The sequence below is a fragment of the Cyprinus carpio genome, unplaced genomic scaffold (genome assembly GCF_018340385.1).
Source record: "Cyprinus carpio isolate SPL01 unplaced genomic scaffold, ASM1834038v1 S000006514, whole genome shotgun sequence".
Classification (NCBI taxonomy): Eukaryota; Metazoa; Chordata; class Actinopteri; order Cypriniformes; family Cyprinidae; genus Cyprinus; species Cyprinus carpio.
In genome coordinates this window covers 626,677-650,186 of record NW_024879182.1, presented here as the reverse complement: position 1 = coordinate 650,186, position 23,510 = coordinate 626,677, and the positions used below count along the sequence as shown (strand labels likewise).

The following is a 23,510-nucleotide window of genomic DNA, read 5'->3' as shown; positions in this document are numbered from 1 at the left end:
GACAAAGTCCATACTTTCCGGGCCAACCAGAAGCCGTGTGAATGACAGGGGAGGTCTACAGACTCCTGAAGACGCAGAATGCTGCCTTCAGAGCTGGAGATGAGGTGGTTCTGAGGACAGCTAGGGCCAGCCTATCCCGCTGCATTATAGAGGCTAAGAGACAGTACTCCAGGAGGATAGCCCACTGTTTCAGCGACAGCAGAGACACTCGGAGCCTGTGGCAGGGGATACAGACCATAACGGATTACAAGCCCCCACTCCGGACCTGTGACAGCAACATCTCCCAACTGAACAAGCTGAACACCTTCTTCGCTCGCTTTGAGGCACAAAACAGAACCACTGCACAGAAGAGTCCACCTCCTTCCGGCAACCAGGTGATGACGCTATCCCCAGACAGTGTGAGGAGATCCCTCAGCGGGATCAGTGCATGCAAAGCTCTGGGTCCTGACAACATTCCTGGTCGTGTACTGAGAGACTGTGCAGCAGAACTCACTGATGTCTTCACAGACATTTTCAACATCTCACTTAGTCAGGCTGTTGTTCCCAAATGTTTCAAAGCTACCACCATCATTCCAGTCCCGAAGAAGCCATCTCCATCCTGCTTCAATGACTACCGTCCTGTTGCACTTACTCCCATCCTCATGAAGTGCTTTGAACAGCTAGTCATGCACCACATCAAGTCTGCCCTGCCCACCTCCCTGGACCCATTCCAGTTTGCATATCGGTCCAACCGGTCGACCGATGATGCCATCTCAACTACCCTCCACTAAGCGCAAAAAAAAGACTCATACGTCAGAATGCTGTTCATAGACTTCAGTTCAGCATTCATCACAATCATCCCTCAACAGCTCATTCACAAACTGGTCGAGCTGGGGCTCAACACTTCGCTGTGCAACTGGCTGTTGGACTTTCTGACTGGAAGACCTCAGGCAGTACGGGTCGGTAGCAACACATCCAGCACCATCACATTGAACACTGGGGCCCCCCAAGGATGTGTGCTGAGCCCCCTCCTCTTCACTCTGCTGACCCACGACTGCACACCGTCACACAACTCCAACCTCTTCATTAAGTTTGCGGATGACACGACTGTGGTGGGTCTCATTAGCAAAAGAGATGAGACAAACTACAGGAGCGAGGTGAGCCGCCTGGCGGGTGGTGCAGTGACAACAATCTCTCTCTGAACGTGGAGAAGACGAAGGAGATTGCTTGTTGACTTCAGGAGAGCGCACACTCAGCAGCACGTTCTTCTGACCATCAACGGTGCGACTGTGGAGAGAGTGAGCAGCACCAAGTTCCTGGGTGTGCGCATCACAGAGGACCTCTCCTGGACCAACAACACCGCAGCACTGGCCAAGAAATCACAACAGTGTCTCTACTTCCTCTGCAAACTGAGGAGAGCCAGAGCCCCACCCCCCATCATGTACACCTTCTACAGAGGCACCATCGAGAGCATTCTGACCAGCTGCATCACTGGGTGGTATGGCGCTTGCAACGCATCCTGCCGGAAGTCACTGCAATGCATAGTGAGAGCAGCTGAGAAGATCATTGGTGTCCCTCTCCCTCCCCTCCTTCCATGACATTTATGGAACCCGTCTCACCCGTGAAGCCCTCTGCATTGCAGGTGATCCCACTCACCCGTCACTCAGCTTCTTCAGTCTGCTGCCATCAGGGAGGAGACTGCAGAGTCTCCAGGCCAGGACCAGCAGACTGAAGGACAGCTTCATTCATCAACCTGTCAGGAAGCTGAACTCCCTCCCGACCTTGCTTCCCCTCCCTTCTTTTTCCCCATGCACCACTGAACTCTGAACCTCAGTCCCCCAACCCCCAGCTCCCACTAATACACTGTGACCTGAACTAAACACTTTGTGCAGCATTGGTCTGCTCACTACCTCATTCAGCATTTAACTGACCTCATCAGTATGGGTCACCATACTTGGCTGTATGTCACTTTCACTTTCACTTTTGCACTACAATCATTATATCTGCATTATATCTACTGTTAGTGTTATCTGTATGCACCTTGGCTCCCCAGTTGGCTGGATTTCTGTTTTGTGTATGTATGTAATTTTAATGTGGTGGAATTGTATATTTAGCAGTATTTGATTGAATTGATTTTTTTAAGGATCAGAAGTGGATTTCATCTGCTCTGTGGAGGAACTAGAGGCTGCGCACTGATCCGAAGCTGTGGTATGATCCACCGGAGCCAGCGCTCATTTATCATCAGACCCCCTCTCCAGAGCGTCTTTTCACACACCGCCTTCTCTTGTGGATGCCATACCACCTTTGAAAGGTCAGGCTGTCCTGTCCTGTGTGGTTTTGGATGTGGATAGGTACTACCTGACGATCTGATGATCACGGAGACTCTGGTGCAGTTCAACTGGTGGTAAAACAAGTTACATTTCCACTAGCAAGACCATCTTGGAACAGCTGGATTTGGCACACAGAATGGAGTTCCGACTGATCCTGATGTACAACCTCTTTACCCCTTCTTCATGTCTTGACCTGTCAAGATGCATTTTTGAGGGGGACAGTAGAGACGTTGCCTTGCTGCATCAAGAGGGAACAGTTGAAACGAGAAGGTGTTCCCGGGATCACTGAAAAGCTAGTGGACCAGCAGATAACCGAGGAACTGGCATTGCACTGCAGGAGGCAGACAAGAGGGGAGCAGCAGTCGATCATAATGACTGAACTGCTTCTTAATGAGCTCATGGGGGTAAAGGGAAGAGACTATCTTGGTATCCACGAGAGGATGCAGCACATCTGGCAAATCCAGAAGAAACATGTGAAGTGCATTCAGGATGAACCAGGTGTCCTCCTGTACACTGCAACTGGCACCACTAACAAGGAGGACATTGTCTTGCCAAATTACAGATGTGCAAGAGGGTCCACATCACTTGAATCATTACACTTGCATCTGAACAGGTTCATTCCAGGTCAGTATGAATCACTTTTTTATTTATCAGCAAGATTACATATCTGCAGTTAAACCTTTTATTAGTAGTGGCAGTAGTAGTAGCATTGTTACTGTTATAATTATAATAATAATAATAATTATTTTTATTTTTATTATCCTGGAAACGCTGACAAAGAACCAAACACAACAAGTTAACCTAACAATATTGCTCATATTTGTACTATCTTAAAGGGTTAGTTCACCCAAAAATGAAAATTAGCCCATAAATTACTCACCCTCAAGTCATCCTAGGTGTATATGACTTTCATCTTTCAGATGAATCCAGTCTGAAAATTGTCTTTGATCTTTCAAGCTGTTTCATGGCACTCAGCGGGTGTTGCATGCATATTTCCATATTCAAAACGTAATAATCACTTTAATGTAGCTTGCACTCACTGTTGTAAACGGACCCAGTTCAGAAACAAACCTTCAGGGCCTGAATCTGATATCACTACAGCTGCACTTGAGCAACAACTGGTTATTTTTTTCAAAAACTTATTTTCAAATCACAAAAAAATACACAATTCAATCATGAAATAGACAGAGATGAAAGGCAATGAACCAAAATCTGAAGAATACATAAATAATTAAAAGCACAATGCAAAAGATAAGCTCTAAATATTCCATTTTATAAAAATGTGTTTTTAAAAGAGAATTACATTTTCCAGATAGGGCATGCTTGTACCAGCTCTGCTACTGCTAGTCCCTGTTCACTGCCATCACCCATCACCCCTGCAGCTCCACAAGAACTGACAAGTCTTTAGTGACTTGATGTATCAGTGGTGTTATTGTCTTGCTTGTAATTGTATTATTTTGATGTTTATTGCATTAGTATTATTATTCTTTATTATTAATAATGTGGAAAACATTTCAGTCTACTCTGTAGAATTGCAAGTGATGAATCTGCTGGAAAGTCAGGTAATTATCTGTGTGCTTTCTTTCCTGAGTTTAATACAATCTCCAAATCTATAGTACCTCTTTTCCATTAATTGTCAAAATTTGTCAGCTTCAGCTACATCCCTAATATGTAGTTGAAATTACAATGAAGTATCTGTGCAACTACAGCAGTACAGTTTCCTGAGAATTAATCTTTACAAATAAGGAACCAGAGTCTGTGTGTGTGTGTGTGTGTGTGTGTGTGTGTCATTCTTGTGATTCTCATGTCTCTTCCTGAAAGAAAACAGGAAGCAGGTTTCACTTGTTTTACAGAAGTTAAAGAAATTTCAGAGCTGCTGTTCAATACAACGGTACAGAGGAGGAAATAGAAATATCTAGAAATATTGTTTGAGGTGAGTGTTTGATCTTTCTTTAGTTATTTTCATGTATGTGTGTCGTCTTATGATGTGTCATTGGTCACTTTGAGCTTTTGAGACTTTAATTCTGTGCTGAAGTCATTTTGATGATTTTATTTAAAGCTGTTGTTGTCGTGATTGTGTTTTGATTTAGTGCTTTTTTTTTAGTGATTAATGGTATGCTTCTAGTTTTTTTTTTGTGTGAATCATGGAAAGCTGCTCATTCTGATATTGTCACACCGTGTGAAATCACTGTTTCTCATTTTTTTTTGTTTTTTAGTGTGCATCCTAGACAGATGCAATTATAACCTATAAAACATTTTTTAAATGATCTAACAGATCGATGCCGCTCTAATCGATGGTGATCATTTAGTTGTTGTTGATCAAGTTTAACAAGCTGGTTGTTTGTCATTTCTCCGATCACAAATGCAGACATGGTTTTATGTTTACGCAGTGCTATATAATATAGGTTATAGTAAGACTAAAGAGTTGTATTGTGGGAGGTTTCATTCATTTAAAGGGGTAGTCGACCGGCTATTTTCAAAGGTTTGATTATGTTTATGGGGTGCACTGTAACGTGTTCAGGCTTCAATAAAAAAAAAAAAAAAAAAAATGTTTTTCACATATTTTACCTTTATTCTACACTGCTTTTTCCATTTCTCCTAAAATGGTCTGTTGACTTCCTGGTTCTATGAAGACCCTCCCTCAGAAATACTCAGTGGGCTCAGATTGGTTAGCTGGCCCAGTGTGTTGTGATTCGCTAACCGCCTAGTGCTCGTTGTACAGAAACATTTTCAATTTCAATTTTTATTTGTATGGCGCATTTACAACAGCCTCCAGGCTGACCAAAGTGCTTTACAGAAGAGCAAGAATATTACACATACATGAAAAATAGACCAGACAAAAATTTAAAACCACCCATTTCAAAATTTAGCATATCACAGTAGTCAATATACTAAGGAAAATAAAAAAGTTTTTAGCAAGGACTTAAAAATAGACAAGGAAGGGGCCAGTCTGATCTCTAAAGGCAGGGTATTCCAGAGTTGTGGCCCAGCCACCGCAAATGCAACGCTCCCCTCTTCGCTTTAGCCTAACGCGAGGGACCACCAACAGAGCCTGATCACAGGATCGTAGGCTTCTTGATGGAGTATACGGATGAAGAAGTTCAGATAAATAGACAGGAGCTTTGTTATGAAGGGATTTATAAATGAAGAGGAGAATTTTAAAGTCTATTCTCTGAGAAATCGGCAACCAGTGAAGGGATCTAAGAATTGGAGTGATGTGTTCATGTTTACGACAGTTTAAAAGAAGTCTGGCTGCAGCATTTTGGACAAGCTGAAGTCGTGCAATTTGAGATTTAGATACACCGCAATATAAAGAATTGCAGTAATCTAGACACGACGTAACAAATGCATGAACAGCCATTTCTAGAGTTTTTTAGAGTGAGAAAGTTTTTAATTTTGGACAGTAAACAAAGCTGATAGAAATATCACGCCCCGTACCATAACGAGGAGTTGCATGTGCTCCGGGGGATTGTAAACAATGGTTTCAATATTTACCTTATCAAGATGAGCCCAAATCAGATTCAAAGCTTCATACGTGCACAAAATATCCATGCTTTTCATATAATCATTCTAACAAATGATTCTACAGTCCTGGAAAGGATTATTTGATTACAGACTGTGGATCTCCAGTGATCACTACTGACTGTATAGCACCATTAGGCTGATTATACACGGGCAAATTAGTTTTGGGCATTGTTGCCATCAATGTGCAACCAGGTGAGACACAGGTCCCACGACTGGCTAGAAGAGCCAATGAGTGTTACCTTTTGTTTACGTCCTTGCTACAACATAAAATTAACATTAGAAACTATTAATGGAAAACACATCCACAAAGAATAAAACATGCTTACAGGTTGTGGCTTTTTTAAAGTGGGAACTGCTTCATCATTCAGGACAAACTTTTGGGTGAATCCGGTGTTCTAACAAATAAAGCTACCTATCAGATCATGCTACCAACACTGCATTTTTGATATTGTAAGGTTAGGATTAGGGTTGGGGTAGGTGTAGGCATTAACAAAGCCTTAAACCACATTAATATCATGCTGGAAACACATTCTGATAGGATGCATTTTTCGCTGTTGAGAGGAAGCTGTCAGAGAGCTATGATGAATCACAAAACAGCATGATGAATCACACTTTGGCAGTTTTAGTTTTTATGTGTGCTGAAAAAAGTGGAAGCGGCAAAAGAGGAAGGGATAGGAGTTTGAGTTAAGCAGTTTCGTATTTTAGCGCTGTGTCACTTTGATTTCATGTCGCATTTTTATTGGCTGGTCAGAAAATTTGGGTCCTAGCAGCAAACACATTGTGTGATGATCATGCTGAATTTCTGACACTGTCAGAAAATGATCGTAGGCTATCTTTGGTCGCAAGACTGTGACAACGGCCGTCTTTGAACCTCTCTCACCGTACGACACAGGACCACCGATTAGGAGCCACGATCACAGAAATCACCGCAACTGTTTCATGATGCCAATCTTTCGTCTGGGACAGCTGAAAACCATGCATTGTGTCTCAGGTTTAAAGGTGCCCCTATTAATATGTCTCAAGAATGTGTATGTGGAGTTTTAAGTTTTTAATTCAAAATAAATAATTTTGTTTTTTTTTTGAAATTTTAGGTTTTGGGGTATGACGTGCAGCTTTTGTGCCTTTAAATCCAAATGAACTGGTGCACCCGCCTCCTTGAAGAGCTTATGCTTGTGGGCATACCACCAGTGTTACGGTTTAAGTGGTGGTGACCGTGTTACCAACTTCACATTGTTTCCAAAGGCAATTTTTAACTACCACATTCCTATTCACGATCATTCTGGTAGTACGTGAAGGCACCATCAGTGAAAACAGGCAGAGACAATGGTAGCTTTAGCAACATTAGCCTTACAGAGTGCCAAGAAGCTCTTTTGGAAGACAAAATGAAAAGTTAAAAGAAAAAAAAAGTGACGTGACATACAGCCAAGTATGGTGACCCATGGAATTGGTGCTCTGCATTTAACCCATCCAAAGTGCACACACACAGCAGTGAACACACACACCGTGAACACACACCCGGAGCAGTGGGCATCATTTATGCTGCGGCGCCCGGGGAGCAGTTGGGGGTTCAGTGCCTTGCTCAAGGACACCTCAGTCGTGGTATTGAGGATGGAGACAGCGCTTTTCATTCACTCCTCCCACCTACAATTCCTGCGTGTATGTGCTTCGAACCCACAACCTTTGGATTACGAGTCCGAATATTTTTTATTTATTTTTTTTGCGCATGAAGCATTGGTGTTGATCCCTCTTTCAAAAGCAATCTTTGCACAACTCCAGCGCTGAACTGACCCTCGTTTGTGAAGCAGCAGAGCTAAAGTGATTAGCACAGACATATAGGACTTTTCCCTAATATGACGTGTATATAGGGAGAAATCTGGAACCACTCGTTTGGAGAGACTGTTTATGATTTATTGAGATTATTAAAAAAATGAGTGAGTGGATTTTTACAATGATAGGCTGGTTGTTTTCACACACTGTGGCCACACAACTGTGTTCAAACACTGCATAAAAGTAATTTTTGCATTCTATGGCACCTTTAAAGGAGCCCAACATGGCCCCACCCCCTCTGTTGCGTGTTCCCGGGGGCTGGGTTTGTTTTCAGGGTTTGTGATGTCACCAACCTAGGAAGAAACTTCTTGTAGTCCCTACCAGCTGTTTGCTGTAGGCCTTAAAAAGCGAATTCTCTAAAATCTCCCTTTGCATTTCATTTTGAGCATTGTAACTTTCCAGATGTTGTTTATGCTCAAACAGCAACATTACACACTAACTAAAGTTAAAAAAGATGAAATCATAATCAGTGACCCCTTTAATACTGTTCATCCTGAACCACTTAGGCTGGGGGGACAGGTAGTGGAGCAGGTTGAGGCCGTTACATATTTGGGCACTGAGATTGACAAGCATCTACTGTATCTTTTACATAGCAGGCGAATAGTGTCTATAAGAAGGCTCAACAGCGATTATCTCTTTTGAGAAGGCTAAAGGGTTTCAATGTAAGACCGGATATCTTAGCAGTGTATCGGTCACTTGTTGAATCAGTTATAACCTTTGTTTCCTGGTTTAAATTCATTTCAGCTAAAAACAAGAAAAAATATCAGGAGTAATCAGGCAGGCATCTAAAATCACTGGCTAGGGTTGTAACAGTATACCAGTATAAAAAAAGTGACAAGTGAAAGTGACGTGACATACAGCCAAGTAAGGTGACCCATATTCAGAATTCGGGGGTTCGGTGCCTTGCTCAAGAATACATCAGTCGTGGTATTGCCGGCCCGAGACTCGAACCCACAACCTTAGGGTTAGGAGTCAAACTCTCTAGCCACTAGGCCAAGATTTCCCCATAAAGTATGACGGTTTATCACGGTTTGAACGTGCACGGTTATCATACCATGAACTTTTGCATATCTAGAGTTAAAAAAAAATTTAAATGAATGAATGAAAAAATCTCAACTGCATGCAGCTTCTTTTCACCCGGCTGCTTACAAATGGCAGAGACACAGATTATATCTAATCTCTGCTACAAAATCAGACATCAGAAGACTACAGAGAACAGTTCGGACTGCTGAAAGGATTATTGGTACTCCCCTGCCCAGCCTTCAAGAACTGTATACATCCAGAGTGAGGAAAAGGGCTCAGAAAATCACTCTGGATCCCTCACACCCAAGTTACCCCATCTTTGAACTTTTGCCATCTGGCTGGCGCTTCAGAGCCGCAAATACCAGAACAGTCAGGCACAAGAACAGTTTCTTCCCCCAGGCAATCTACCTCATGAACAGTTAAATGTTCCCCACTTATGCAATAAAAATGTGCAATAACCTTATATTTAATTGTTACCCCTCCATCCAAGTACATCTCTGCATCTTACTCCATTCTATTCCATTATCATCTATAGCACAACTGTTCATACAATTTTTTCTTGTCTCTGTGTACTGGAAATTTATGTCACTAAAACAAATTCCTTGTATGCGCAAGCATACTTGGCAATAAAGCTCTTTCTGATTCTGATCTCCATCACCTGACGAAAAAGAAGTTAATCTGCAGAATGGGAATACTTCTGATATAAAAAACAAAACAAAACCAAACACGGTGTAGTGTACAGCACATTCCAGGGCTCAGTTTATAGCGGGGCCCCTCTCTGACCACTATAGTGGACAAAGGTTTGCTACATTGTGATTGGGTATTGTTGGAATAAGATTGGAAGAGTGTCAAAGATGTTGAGATGTGGGTGCAGGGAAAAAGGTCAGTTAACTCTTAGAGGGCAAGAAGAAGACCTTTGGTACAAAGCCCGGGAAAGACAGGACTTCTTATTGGTCAAAATGCAGTTTCTGCCCTTCACCCAACAACAGACTGGTTACTCAGATTTTGGCCTGTGACCACCATAAAAAATTTTTAGGACCTCTGGACGCAGCAGCAATGGGTGAAACAAAGAGAGAGATCACAGAGTTCCATCCAAATCCATTCACAACTATGTTCTCAAACTTTAAACTAATGGTGTGTTCAGCATGTACAGGTGCTGGTCATATAATTAGAATATCATCAAAAAGTTGATTTTACTAATTCCATTCAAAAAGTGAAACTTGTATATTATATTCATTCATTACACACAGACTGATATATTTCAAATGTTTATTTCTTTTAATTTTGATTATAACTGACAACTAAGGAAATCCCAAATTCAGTATCTCAGAAAATTAGAATATTACTTAAGACAATACAAAGAAAGGATTTTTAGAAATCTTGGCCAACTGAAAAGTATGAGCATGTATAGCACTCAATACTTTGTTTGGGGCTCCTTTTGCCTGAATTACTGCAGCAATGCGGCGTGGCATGGAGTCGATCAGTCTGTGGCACTGCTCAGGTGTTATGAGAGCCCAGGTTGCTCTGATAGTGGCCTTCAGCTCTTCTGCATTCTTGGGTCTGGCATATCGCATCTTCCTCTTCACAGTACCCCACAGATTCTTACCTGTCAACTGTTTTACTTTGTCAACTGTGTTATGTGTGGTTTTTATGTTATAAATATTTTACATGTGAACTAATCCGTCAGAAAAAAAGATGGTGACATCTCTGGAGATGGATGACTTTGGAAAGGATTTATGTGAAAGAAAAGTATCATCCTTCATGATAGCATCCCACAGTATGGCCATTATGAAGCCCCAAATTCATATTTTCAAATCAGTTAGACAGATAACCTCAAACCTGGTGAATAGACTCAAAAACTTTCAAACAAATGTGGAATCAAACATGTGGGACTTCATTCTTGTTTCATTTGACACAACATTTGTCTGTAACACAGTTGACAAAATAATGAATACATTTTAATCAATACATTTTAGTGCATCCTAAATAAGCACTGTTTTTGAAGTGTGCGCATGTGCATAAATGCCTAAAGGAACCCTGGAGTATGACGTAAGAGGAAACCTGGATGAATCAAAGATCAAATAAAGCAGAATGACAGGGAACAAAACATAGTAAATTAGTCATCAGGTGCCATGTTCAACACAGCAGCATCTCAGAGATCTTGAATCATTTGAATTTTTTTTTTTTTAAATTTAGCAGACGCTTTTATCCAAAGCGACTTACAAATGAGGACAATGGAAGCAATCAAAAACAAACAAAAGGGCAATGATATATAAGTGCTATAACAAGTCTCAGTTAGCTTAAACGCAGTATACGTAGCAAGGGCTTTTAAATAATATAATAAATAAAAAGAAAACAGATAGAATATAAAAAGAATAGAGCAAGCTAGTGATAGAGGTCTTTTTTATAATTGTATAATAAATGAAAAGAAAAATAGATAGGATACAAAAAGATTAGAAAGGTAGTTACATTTTTTTTTTTTTTTTTAATAGAATTAGAATAGTGAGGGAAAAAGTTAGAGGGTCAAATAAAGATGGAAGAGATGTGTTTTAAGCCGATTCTTGAAGATGGTTAAGGACTCAGCTGCTCGGATTGAGTTGGGCAGATCATTCCACCAGGAGGGAACATTTAATTTAAAAGTCCGTAAAAGTGACTTTGTGCTTCTTTGGGATGGCACAATCAAGCGATGTTCACTTGCAGAACGCAAGCTTCTAGAGGGCACATAAGTCTGAAGTAATGAATTTAGGTAAAGGGGTGCAGAGCCAGTGGTGGTTTTGTATGCAAACATCAATGCCTTGAATTTTATGCGAGCAGCTATTGGTAGCCAGTGCAAATTGATAAATAGAGGTGTGACGTGTATTCTTTTTCGGCTCATTAAAAATTTATCTTGCTGCCGCGTTTTGGATTAATTGTAAAGGCTTGATAGAACTGGCTGGAAGACCTGCCAAGAGAGCGTTGCAATAGTCTAGCCTGGTTAGAACAAGAGCTTGAACAAGGAGTTGTGCAGCATGTTCGGAAAGAAAGAGCCTGATATTCTTAATGTTGAATAAAGCAAATCTGCAGGAACGGACAGTTTTAGCGTTCTGGAAGAGTTGGAGGTCTGGTCTGAGAAAGTTAGCTGATCATCAATCATAACTCCAAGGTTTCTGGCTGTTTTTGAAGGAGTTGTGGTTGATGTGCCTAACTTGATGGCGAAATTGTGATGAAACGATGGGTTTGCTGGAACCACAAGCAGTTCTGTCTTGGCAAGGTTGAGTTGAAGGTGATGGTCCTTCATCCAGCAAGAAATGTCTGTTAGACAAGCTGAGATGCGAGCAGCTACCGATGGATCATCAGGATGGAATGAGAGGTAGAGTTGAGTGTCATCAGCATAGCAATGGTATGAAAAGCCATGTTTCTGAATGACAGAACCTAATGATGCCATGTAGACAGAGAAGAGAAGTGGTCCAAGAACTGAGCCCTGAGGCACACCTGTATTAGATGTTGCGACTTGGACACCTCACCTCTCCAAGATACTTTGAAGCACCTATCTGATAGGTAAGACTCAAACCACTGGAGTGTGGTTCCTGAGATGCCCTTTGTCAGTAGGGTTGACAGGAGGAGGATCTGGTGATTAACCGTGTCAAAAGCAGCAGATAGATCAAGCAAGATAAGTATTGAAGATTTGGATTCCGCTCTTGCCAGTCTTAGGGCTTTCAACAACTGAGAGCAAGGCTCTCTGTCCACTTCTGAAGCCAGATTGGTTGCTGTCAAGGAGGTTGTTCTGCGTGAGAAAGGTAGAGACTTGGTTGAATACAGCTCGTTCAAGTGTTTTTTGCAATGAAAGGAAGAGAAACTGGTCTGTAGTTCTCTAAAAGAGATGGGTTGAGGGTGGGTTTCTTAAGTAGTGAAGTTATACAAGCCTGTCTAAATGATGAGGGGAAAACACCTGTATGAAGGGATGTGTTAATGATGTGAGTGAGTGCAGGTACAACTGCAGGAGAAATGGCTTGAAGGAGATGAGATGGAATAGGATCCAAGTGGACAAGTAGTAGGATAATTAGAAAGGATGAGTTTGGAGACTTCTGCCTCAGAGAGTGAAGAGAAGGATGTGAATAAGTGTATGTTTGTTTGTGAGATGTGCTTGATGGATTGTGGTGTGGAAAATTGTGCACTGATGTTTTTAATTTTATTAATGAAAAACGTGGCAAAGTCATCAGCTATTAGAGATGAAGTAGGAGGGGGAGAGGAGGAGGACAAAGGAGTGAGGGAAAATGTTTTAAAAAGCATGTGAGAGTTAGATGAATTGTTAATTTTGTTATGCTAGTAAGTCTTTTTAGCAGTGGAGACATTAGCAGAAAAGGAAGAGAGGAGTGACTGATACACATTAAGGTCAGTAGTATATTTTTGGATTTGCGCCACAACCTTTCAGCAGCTCTAAGCTTAGAACGGTGTTCGCGTAGAACATCAGATAACCAAGGGGCTAAAGGGGTGGTACGGGCTGGCCTGGAAGACAAGGGGCAAACAGTGTCTAAACAAGATGTAAGAGTGGAGCAGAAAGTATCAGTAGCACAGTTAGCATCAAAAGATGCTAACAGTTTAGGGTAAGGAAGCGAAGATGAAACCATTGCAGATAGCCGGGAGGGTGAGAGTGAGCGTAGGTTACGTCGAAAGATGACATGTGGAGGGCTAAATGATGTGTCAGGAACCATGTTGAGGTTAAGAGTGAGGAGGAAGTGATCCGAGGTGTGCAGTGGAGTAACCAGTACATGATCAGTGGAGCAGTGTCGTGTGTAAATAAGGTCCAGTTTTGGTTGCCTGATTTGTGAGTAGCAGTAGTTGACACTCGGTTGAGATCAAAAGAGGCAAGCAGAGTGTGGAAGTCAGCAGATAGAGGTTTATCTAGGTGGAAAGGTTGAGAGCAGCACATCTAATTCATCCAAAAAGTTACCTAGTGGTCCTGGGGGTCGATAGACAACTACAAAATGTATTTTAAGAGGGTAGGTAACAGTAACGGAATGAGATTCAAAGGAACTGTTGATACCCAAAGATGGTAAAGGATTAAATTTCCAATCATTAGAGATGAGCAGACCAGTACCTCCACCTCTTCCAGTCAAACGGGGGGAGTGGGAAAATGAAAAATTATTGGAGAGGGCTGCAGGTGTAGCAGTGTCCTCTGGTTTGATCCAGGTCTCTGTCAGGGCCATGAGGTTTAACTTTGAATGACTTAATAATAGAAGAAAATGAAATCGGCTTTGTTTACAGCAGACTGGCAATTCAGAGAGACCAATAGAAAAAGAAAAGTAGTGTATTAGCAGACATAGGCAAAGTGTACAGGTTGTTAGGATTGCGCTACCTACATTGTGTGATGCGTGGTTTGGGAGTGGTAGTGATAGTGGGGATCTGGAAACACATAGTAAGAATTAGTTATACAAACTGAAATAGAAGTGAAACAAGTAGAAGGAAAAAGGAGTAATAAAAACAATACTTATATCCCTTGCCGGTGTCCCTGCCCGGTGGAGTCGCACGGTAGAGTCGATGGTCTTTACACTCTTCGGTCTTCACACGAGGAGGGCTTAACAGGAGGGCTGCCGCGACCGCTGCCGCGGTTTACTAACCTTTTTTGTATACCCGTCAGACAAAACGGAAATTGAATTCAGCTGAACACACTTTACTGTTTATCACAACAAAGGTCTAAGCAAGCGCACGACACTGACAACATATGCTAATTAATTATTCCTAATAATTATACGTATTCCTAATTAATTAGCAGAAGTTATCCTCCACCACATTCACAACAAAGGTCTAAGCAAGCGCAATAAAATCCCTAATTGTTGAACTAATGTGGTTCAAACGGATGGAGATGCAACTGTGTTCGGGAAACAGTCGTGACTGGCTAATATTCGTTTTAAGTGAGTTATATCATTGTATGGGAAACGAACCCCTGACATTAATATGCTTGTGGCACACACTCTTCAATTGCATGCACAATTGTGGAGGCGCATGCTGTATATCATTTCTCTAAAGCGCAAAAGAAACTATGAGCATGCAATGTGTGAAAAAAATGGGAAACGAACCCATTAATATGCTTAACTGGTACTTCACGAGTTCACGCTTTGCATGCACAATTGTGGAGGTATGGAAATGCTGTATGGCATTTCTCTAAAGCGCCTCCAAACTATGAGGCATCAAATAGAGTACCCACGCCCCCTCCTGTATAGTTGTGAAAAAAAAGAAGTGAGTAGTGGGCAGGAGGAGGGATGGCTGATAAATCGCCATGGAACTGGTACTTCACGAGTTCACTGTGGCTTACTTGATGTACTTACCGGTGAGATTAGGGAGTATCTGCGTCCTTTGGCGTGCATCGGGCAAAGGCATAAACCAGCATCCCAGCGTCAAAACATACCTAACCAGCATATGCTGGGGTTTTTTAGCAGGGTAAATGGATTTTGTCCTTAAAATGTACATTTTTTTGGAGGACGTATTCATAGTACTCAACACCTACCATTGTTAGAATACCATCTCACCGTATGCACATTTTGAGGAGAAAAATACCTTTTATGACTTTTATGATTTTTCACCAACGATGATTTATATTTGTTCACTGAATGAAAAGTACATGCACTCTTCTGTGCACAAAATGGAAGGAAGCGATGACTTAGAATTCAATTGCCTTTCTGTATATGAAAAGCATTAAAATGTAACTGTATTTTTTGTTACATTCTTCATTTAAAGGTGCACTAAGCAAATTTTGCCAAACGATGTTGATATTTGAAAGCACCAAAACAGACACGACCATACCCCAACAGGACCTCGCCACTGTTTTGGTAACTCTGGCCCACACATACATACACAACCCTGGCAGCAACGATGGCAGAATCTGCTAAGCCTGCCGGGCGCAGCATATTCAAGCAAAAGCCAACACGGATTAATTGTGTGAAACAAAGCAAAATAAACGTAACTCACCTATCAAGAAGAAACAAAGCAACCTCAGCATCTGATTCCAGGTCTTCCCGACACTGATCAAAATAATTTTTCAAATATTGCTTAGTGTGCCTTTAAAGGGTTAGTTCACCCAAAACTGAAAATTAGCCCATAAATTACTCACTGTGAAGTCATCCTAGGTGTATATGACTTTCTTCTCTCAGATGAATCCAGTCAGAGTTACATAAAAAATTGTCTTTGATCTTTCAAGCTATTTCATGGCACTCAACAGGTGTTACATTGCTTCAGTCCAAAAGAAGTAAAATAAAAAAGTGCTCATCCATAAAAAAGTGTCTCATATGGCTCTGGGGGGTGAACACAGGCCTTCTGTAGCGAATTGATGCATTTTTGTAAGAAAAATGTCCTTATTCAAAACGTAATACGCACTTATGCAGCACAGTGATTTTCATTAAATTGTGCTGCACATATCAGGATTATTTTACTTTTGAGGACAAACAGTTATTTCAGCATATTTACACACAACTCTGACACTTCATAGGTATCTCAACTCGACTGTACTCTCTCAACTTGACTTTTGAAGTCGCTGGAGGAAGATCTGAAGACGTTTCAGTGGCACTTAAAGAAACATAAGTGAATATCAACATCTGAAATGGAGGATGCAGATTGATTAAAAACAGTGGATAAGCTGGTGGCGTGTGACCAGAAGAAGCTGTGACGATCACATTCAGCATCCTGAAGAAGATGGAACAGAACAATCTGGCTGAGCAGCTGGATAACAAACACATGCATGGTAACGTTTAACTCAGTGTGACTGTAACACGTGCTGTAACGTGAAATAGTTTAGCAGTGTAACTGTCTGACTTACACTTTCCTCTTTGCTCTGCTGAAGTGTTTGTGTAATTCAAGTTTCCCAGTTTACAACGGATTAAAACGCTTGATTAAATCTTTTTATACTGTGATACAAATTATGCTTGACCAGTAGGTGAAATCATTTAGTATCATCAGTGCATCATTACAATCACAAATGGAAAAAGTATGTAAGTTATATGAAAGTTACATAAAGTATGTAAATCTTTGTAAGAATCATAAATCTTTATCTCTGTTTCAGCTGACAAATCTCCAGTCCAGATAATAAGCAGTGCTCAGCCTGGAGCCAATGTGAAAGCTGAAACAGGTGCAAGTGTAAATGCTCCTGTACTCGCTGGAAGCACCTTCACTGGACCAATACACTTCAACTACAGCTCACATGCTGCAGGAAACGGTACACTGTCATCACTACAACAAGACTCACTACTAATACTAGCATTTGAGTAAAGACTGATAATGCTACTTCCTCATAGTGAGTTAATGGGACACATGATTTAGCACCATTTTATTGCTATAGAATACTATCTCAATTATTATTTATCTGTATCTTCCTTTTATTTCTCTCATTCTGTATGCATCTCAGATAAACATATATGCTCAGAGACAGCAGAGAATAACAGAGAAAAACAAGGTAAACCTTTCATGTATGAAAATTTATTGTGCACCTGCTACAATTATATTACTGAGTCCATCTCCCCATTTACATATCTGATTTAACAGTAATGAATGTGATGAATTATCATTGCATTGATGCATTTGGTGTTATTATTGAATAACATAATATAGGCTATTTAATGTGCATATTTTATATCACTTTTTAGATAGACTGGAATCTGTGCAGGAATACATATTTAGTCTATGAACGTGGAGGCAAAAGTGCAGCTACTCTGATTTGATTGCCATTTTAGCAATAGCAGGAGGATCCTTGTTATAGGGCCTCTGTCTACATATTTCATTTAACAGTAAGCTCAGAAAATTCATGTAGGCAAATGGCCAGCACACATCTCATAACTGTAAGAAAATGAACAGTAAAAAAAAAAAGAAAAGAAAAGAAAAAAACCATTGGAGAACAACTCTAAAACAAGCAACAAACAAACTAAAACTCTACTAAATCATTTGCATTTTGGTGCAGAGTCTTTCACTGCAGCTTTATTGTTGATTTTGCAAGCACAGACATCATCAGTGCTAAACTGGACAGTCTTCTAACATTGTGCTCTGGAGAAATGTCTTGATCATTTTCAGTTTCGAGAATGAACGACAGCAATTGCATGTCAAAGCATTTATATTCTGGGCTCTTCTGCAGAGTTTGATCTTTTAATATCATTGTCTTAATGAGTAAGCCATGTTAAGCATAAAAATATGCACTTCGATAATGGTGCTGTTGTCTTAGAAGTAAGCCTATAGTGTTTATGACAAGTGAAATGTGAGAGAAAATTTATTTTCCCTGGTAGTTGTTTCAGAACATCACTAAGCCACATGCGCTTTTCCACTCCACTGCGCTACCTTTGCACTCGCATCTCGTGTTTTTTCAGTGTCTCAAGCATGACATGTTTCAGAACATCACTAAGCCACATGCGCTTTTCCACTCCACTGCGCTACCTAAAAAAAAAAAGACTATGCTTAACAGGAGACTCAATCTGACCGGTGTGTTGGTGACTCAAGAACACATGCAATCAGGTAACTAAGTTACCATCTCGTGTTTTTTCAGTGTCTCAAGCATGACACTGAAGCAATACTTTCGTTACAGTACTTGAATACATTTTTCTTTTCTTTTTTCTACTTTCTTATATTAAGTATTCAACTTCGCTACATTTATTTTTCACCAAAAGTAAAAAGACAAAAGTGCCGATGGAGAAAAAGGGCTTTTGACTGGCACTTTTCAAACTACTAGCTGTGCACAAGCTGTTCGAGTCTCAGCTCAAGGTTCAGCCTTTTTGTTCATTAATGACGTCATCAGCGACTAGTCAACGTCGACTCGAGTTTCATTACATAAATGCTGACTTTAAAAAGTCATTCAACCTCTAATGCACACATAGTTCAGTTGAATGTAGCTCACTTTCTTTAGCAATGCATTTAAACTAAATGTTTGAAGCAAAGTTTGTATGAAGCTGAAATAACCTTAACATTTTTTCTGTCAGTGATATGCATGTAAAAGTGTAGTTTTTTACTACAGCAATGGTGAACACCGGGCATATTTTTGGTGGAATGAAAATTGAGCATTTTATTTAACGTTAACCCATAGATAGGAATCGGATAATTATGGTTAGGAATCGGATACTTGTTATAAAAATTTCTTATCGATTCCTTTGTGCGCATTTTAACATGACTTTAAATGATTCAAGCACAAGAAGACTCACATACTGTGTTTTCTGTACTGCACACACATCCAAAGCTCATGCACAGAAAAAGCCATTTTAAACCACTGAAGTCAAGAAAACTCGTGTGCTGTTTTCTCTGTGGCACACACATCCAAGACGTGTGCAGAGAAAGCCTTCTCAACCATGGGTCCTCTTCCATGGTTTTTTTTTTTTTTTTTTTGCATTTGAAAGGACAAATATACACAAAAATATGTGTATAAATATCCTCGCAAACACAGTCGGTTATGTCTTAAATGAACATAAACAGTTGTGAAAGAAAGCTCATGTGTAACAGTATATTGGATCTATGTAGTAAATTGGGTCTATGAGTCTCACTTGTAAACAGACATTACATGAGAGTGTTTAATGTTCCATAATGCTCACATTGCCTCATTTTAGGTAAAAAATAAAAAAAATACTAAAGTACTTTACTGTAACACAGTAACTTGAGTCATTTTTCAGCAAACTACTTATTTACTCTTACTTGAATCTCATTATTCCTTAAGTAGCAATACTTTTACTTAAGTATGATTATTTTTGTATACTTTCCACCACTGAATCCAAACAGTCTAATTCATGAGTGATTCGTTCAATATGATTTGACAGAACCGATCTAACAGGTTCATTAAAAAGCATCAGCTCGTTCATGAATCAGACACCACTATCGTCTTGAAGTGTGTGACGATTTCTCCAATTTATAATAACAAGGAATGTCATGATTTATGAAATGTAGCGGAGTAAAAAGTACAATATTATGCTTTGGAATGTAATGAAGTAAAGGTTAAAAATTCTTCAAATACTCCAGAAAAAGTGCAGATTCTTGAAAATTATACTTAAAGGGAAAATTTTGTCATTAATCACTTACCTCCATGTCGTTGTAAACCCGTAAAAGCTTAGTTTGTCTTCGGAACACAATTTAAGATATTTTGGATGAAAACAGGGAGGCTTGTTACTGTCCCATAGACTGCCAAATAAATAACAGTGTCATAAAGCAGGTCCAGGAAAGATATGAAAGACATCGTCAGAATACTCCATCTGCCATCAGTGATGGCGCTACGCTCACGTGTTGAATCACTGATGGCTCATGGAGTATTCTGACGATGCTTTTCATACTCTCCTGGACCTTGACACTGTTATTTATTTGGCAGTCTATGGGACAGTCTCAAGCCTCCCGGTTTTCATCCAAAATATCCTAAATTGTGTTCCGAAGACGAACGAAGCTTTTACAGGTTTGGAACAACATGGGGGTAAGTGATTAATGACAAAATTGTCCCTGAAATTAACTAAAAATTATGCATTAGTTATACATGAACACACTAGTAATTAATTATTAATGGTAACATATAGTAAGGGCATATTGGCCATTATGTACAATTTATTAAACATTTGAAAGATACACATTTATGCTATAAATAAACAAAAAATAAGCTAGTAATTAATTAATAACTGAATGTACTGTATATGCATGGATGTACTGACAACATTTAAATGTAAACTTTTTTTATATATATATTTACAGTACAAATCCTTTAGTTATATCATAGATATCTGTATAATTTTCCTTTTAACATTTATATATCCATATTATATTTTATCCCTATATGTTATATGCCTAAACCCAACCCCAAAAAAGAATAAACAGACAGAAATAGTTATGAAAATGACAGTTTTAGTAACAATAGCATTAAAAAGATATTTTGAACGGCTAATCCCACTCAAACCTCTAAACCTACCCATAACCATTTCTTAAAACTATGTAGAGTTATAAAGAAAAACATAACAGACAGAGAAGTATAATCACAATAATTTATTTCAAAAATGTTGAAAGCTGTCCCATAAGTAGTCCAGCTGACAATGTGTTGCAGTCGCGGTCCTCTCTGGTGATTTATATTAGTTTTGTATGAGATACAAAGCAGAATTTAAATTATTAATAGCTAAAAATGATATCCCTCTTCTCTTTACCCCTTTGAATGCACGACCAATAAGCAATTGGTTTCACTGCTGTAAAATGTGTTGCATCAATTTTTTTAAGGCGCCGCACCAGTTTTTGAATTCATCAACATTGTCACGATCGTCAGCTGGAGTGTCCATGAACTCCAGTAGAGGGCACTCCACTCAGGGCTATTGCATTTGGGGTCTGAACTCCATTTCCCATGATCCCATGCCTAGGGCTAATCACCGCCAGGTGTTCCCCATTACCATTCCCCTATATATACTGTGTTTGGCCTCTGAGTTGGTGCTAAGTCTTGTTTAGCACAGTCTGTTATTTCCAAGTGTTTCTGCTTGTGTTTGGTCCTGCAGTGTCTGATCTTGGATTGTTTATTCTGCCTGTGATTCTCTTCCGCCTGCCCCAACCTCTGCCTGGTATTGTTACTGATTCTGGATATCCTTTGACGCTGTTATCTGATTTCTGCCTGTCTGACCATTCTCTAATAAATACTGCAATTGGATCCGAACGTCTCTGACTCCACGTTACAAACATAATGAGTGTGGGATTTGATGTTTACGGTCACTGTTGAGGATGAGATGAACATTAGGGATGGGCGATACCACTTATTTTGTTTTCGATACGATACTGATACTTTTAAAGGCCAGTATCGTTGATATTAATACGATACTTCCAAACTGAACTTTTAAATTATGAAATGTTTAAAATTATTAAATTACTTAGAGTAAAATGGTTAATGATATATACTTACAATAACTATATTTGAAATGCATTTTAACATTCGGTATGCCTTAATTGCAACTTATTAGGTTATATTTTTGTTTACACATGGTTAAAATATGTTTACTGTAGTGGTAACCATGGAAATCTACAAATACTATGTTGTTAATACTATATAGAACTATGGACACTTTAGTAAAACCATGGTTCATTTTCATAAGGGACTGTCAGTGACAGGCTGTCGCATGCATAAAATTCAACCTTTTTATTCTAACAGTGTATGATTTAACATTAACATTACAGAATAGAACCTGATCAATATGAACTTTTAACGTTCAGTTTAAATAAATGTAATTGCACAAACTATGTAGGCTACAATTTCAGTGCGTGTGTTCATATGAGCAGGAAAATAGTTCTATGCTACACAATTATAGAATGAATCAGAATGAGGTTTATTGCCAGGTATCTTTACACATACAAGGAATTTGTTTTCGTGACAGAAGCTCCGCAGTGCAACAGAATGATAGCGACAGAACAAAAAACACACAATAAAAGAATAAAAAAAATACAAATAAGTAGGTAAGGAATGACAATATACAAATTGACAATTGTATGTGCAGGTATATTACAATAGACAGTTTTGTATGGACAGATATAATATGTGCAAAAAAATTTAAGGTACACTAAGTATGTGTGTTAGATAATAAGTGTATGTGTCTGTAAATATAAATAGTGTAGTGTGTTCCACAGTTATTATCAAGTGTTCATTAGATGGACTGCCTGGGGGAAGAAACTGTTCCTGTGTCTGGTCGTTCTGGTGCTCAGAGCTCTGTAGCGTCGGCCAGACGGCAACAGTTCAAACAGGGAGTTTTTTGGATGTGAGGGGTCCAGAGTGATTTTGCGAGCCCTTTTGGTCACTCTGGATAAGTACAGTTCTTGAATAGAAGGGAGGGTTGTACCGATGATTCTCTCAGCAGTCCGGACTACTCTCTGTAGTCTTCTGAGGTCAGATTTAGATGCTGAGCTGAACCAGACAGTTACTGAAGTGCAGAGGACAGATTCAATGATGGCGGAGTAGAACTGTTTCAGCAGCTCCTGTGGTAGGTTGAACTTCCTTAGCTGGCGAAGGAAGTACAACCTCTGCTGGGCCTTTTTCACAATGGAGTCAATGTGATTGTCCCACTTCAGGTCCTGAGAGATGGTGGTGCCCAGGAACCTGAATGACTCCACTGCAGTCACAGTGCTGTTCATGATGGTTAGTGGGGGGAGAGCAGGGGGGTTTCTCCTGAAGTCCACGATCAGCTCCACTGTTTTGAGCGTGTTGAGCTCCAGGTTGTTGAGAGTGCACCAGACAGCCAGCTCTTTAACCTCCTGTCTGTAAGCAGACTCGTCACCGTCCTGAATGAGGCCGATGAGTGTGGTGTCGTCTGCAAACTTCAGGAGCTTGACAGAGGGATCATTAGATGTGCAGTAGTTGGTGTACAAGGAGAAGAGCAGTGGGGAGAGAACGCAGCCCTGGGGAGCTCCGGTGCTGATTGTACGGGTGCTGGATGTGTATTTTCCCAGCCTCACTAGCTGCTGCCTGTCTGTCAGGAAGCTGTTGATCCATTGAGAGACGGAGGTGGGCACAGAGAGCTGAGTTAGTTTGGGCAGGAGGAGGTTTGGGATGATCGTGTTAAAGGCCGAGCTGAAGTCCACAAACAGAATCCTCACATAAGTCCCTGGTCTGTCTAGATGTTGCAGAACATAATGCAGTCCAATGTTTACTGCGTCGTCCACAGACCTGTTTGCTCTGTAGGCAAACTGAAGAGGATCCAGTAAAGGTCCAGTAATGTCCTTCAGGTGGGCCAGCACCAGTTTTTCAAATGACTTCATGACCACAGACGTTAAAGCCACAGGCCTGTAGTCATTTAGTCCTGTAATTTTGAATTTCTTTGGGATGGGGATGATGGTGGAGCGTTTGAAGCATGAAGGGACTTCACACAGCTCCAGTGATCTGTTGAAGATCTG

General features: G+C 40.2%; 1 protein-coding gene across 1 annotated transcript in view; it reads left to right on the top strand.

Annotated features, from left to right (window-relative positions):
* The first annotated feature begins 3,919 nt into the window (after positions 1-3,919).
* Positions 3,920-23,510, top strand: part of LOC109065248 (NACHT, LRR and PYD domains-containing protein 3-like) — an 84,897-nt gene continuing 65,306 nt past the window's right edge. The window contains exons 1-4 of the mRNA XM_042754427.1: positions 3,920-4,242; positions 16,147-16,398; positions 16,717-16,869; positions 17,059-17,106. Coding sequence (XP_042610361.1) covers positions 16,350-16,398; positions 16,717-16,869; positions 17,059-17,106 — 250 coding nt within the window. The 5' untranslated portion in view covers positions 3,920-4,242; positions 16,147-16,349. The remainder of the gene's footprint in view (positions 4,243-16,146; positions 16,399-16,716; positions 16,870-17,058; positions 17,107-23,510) is intronic.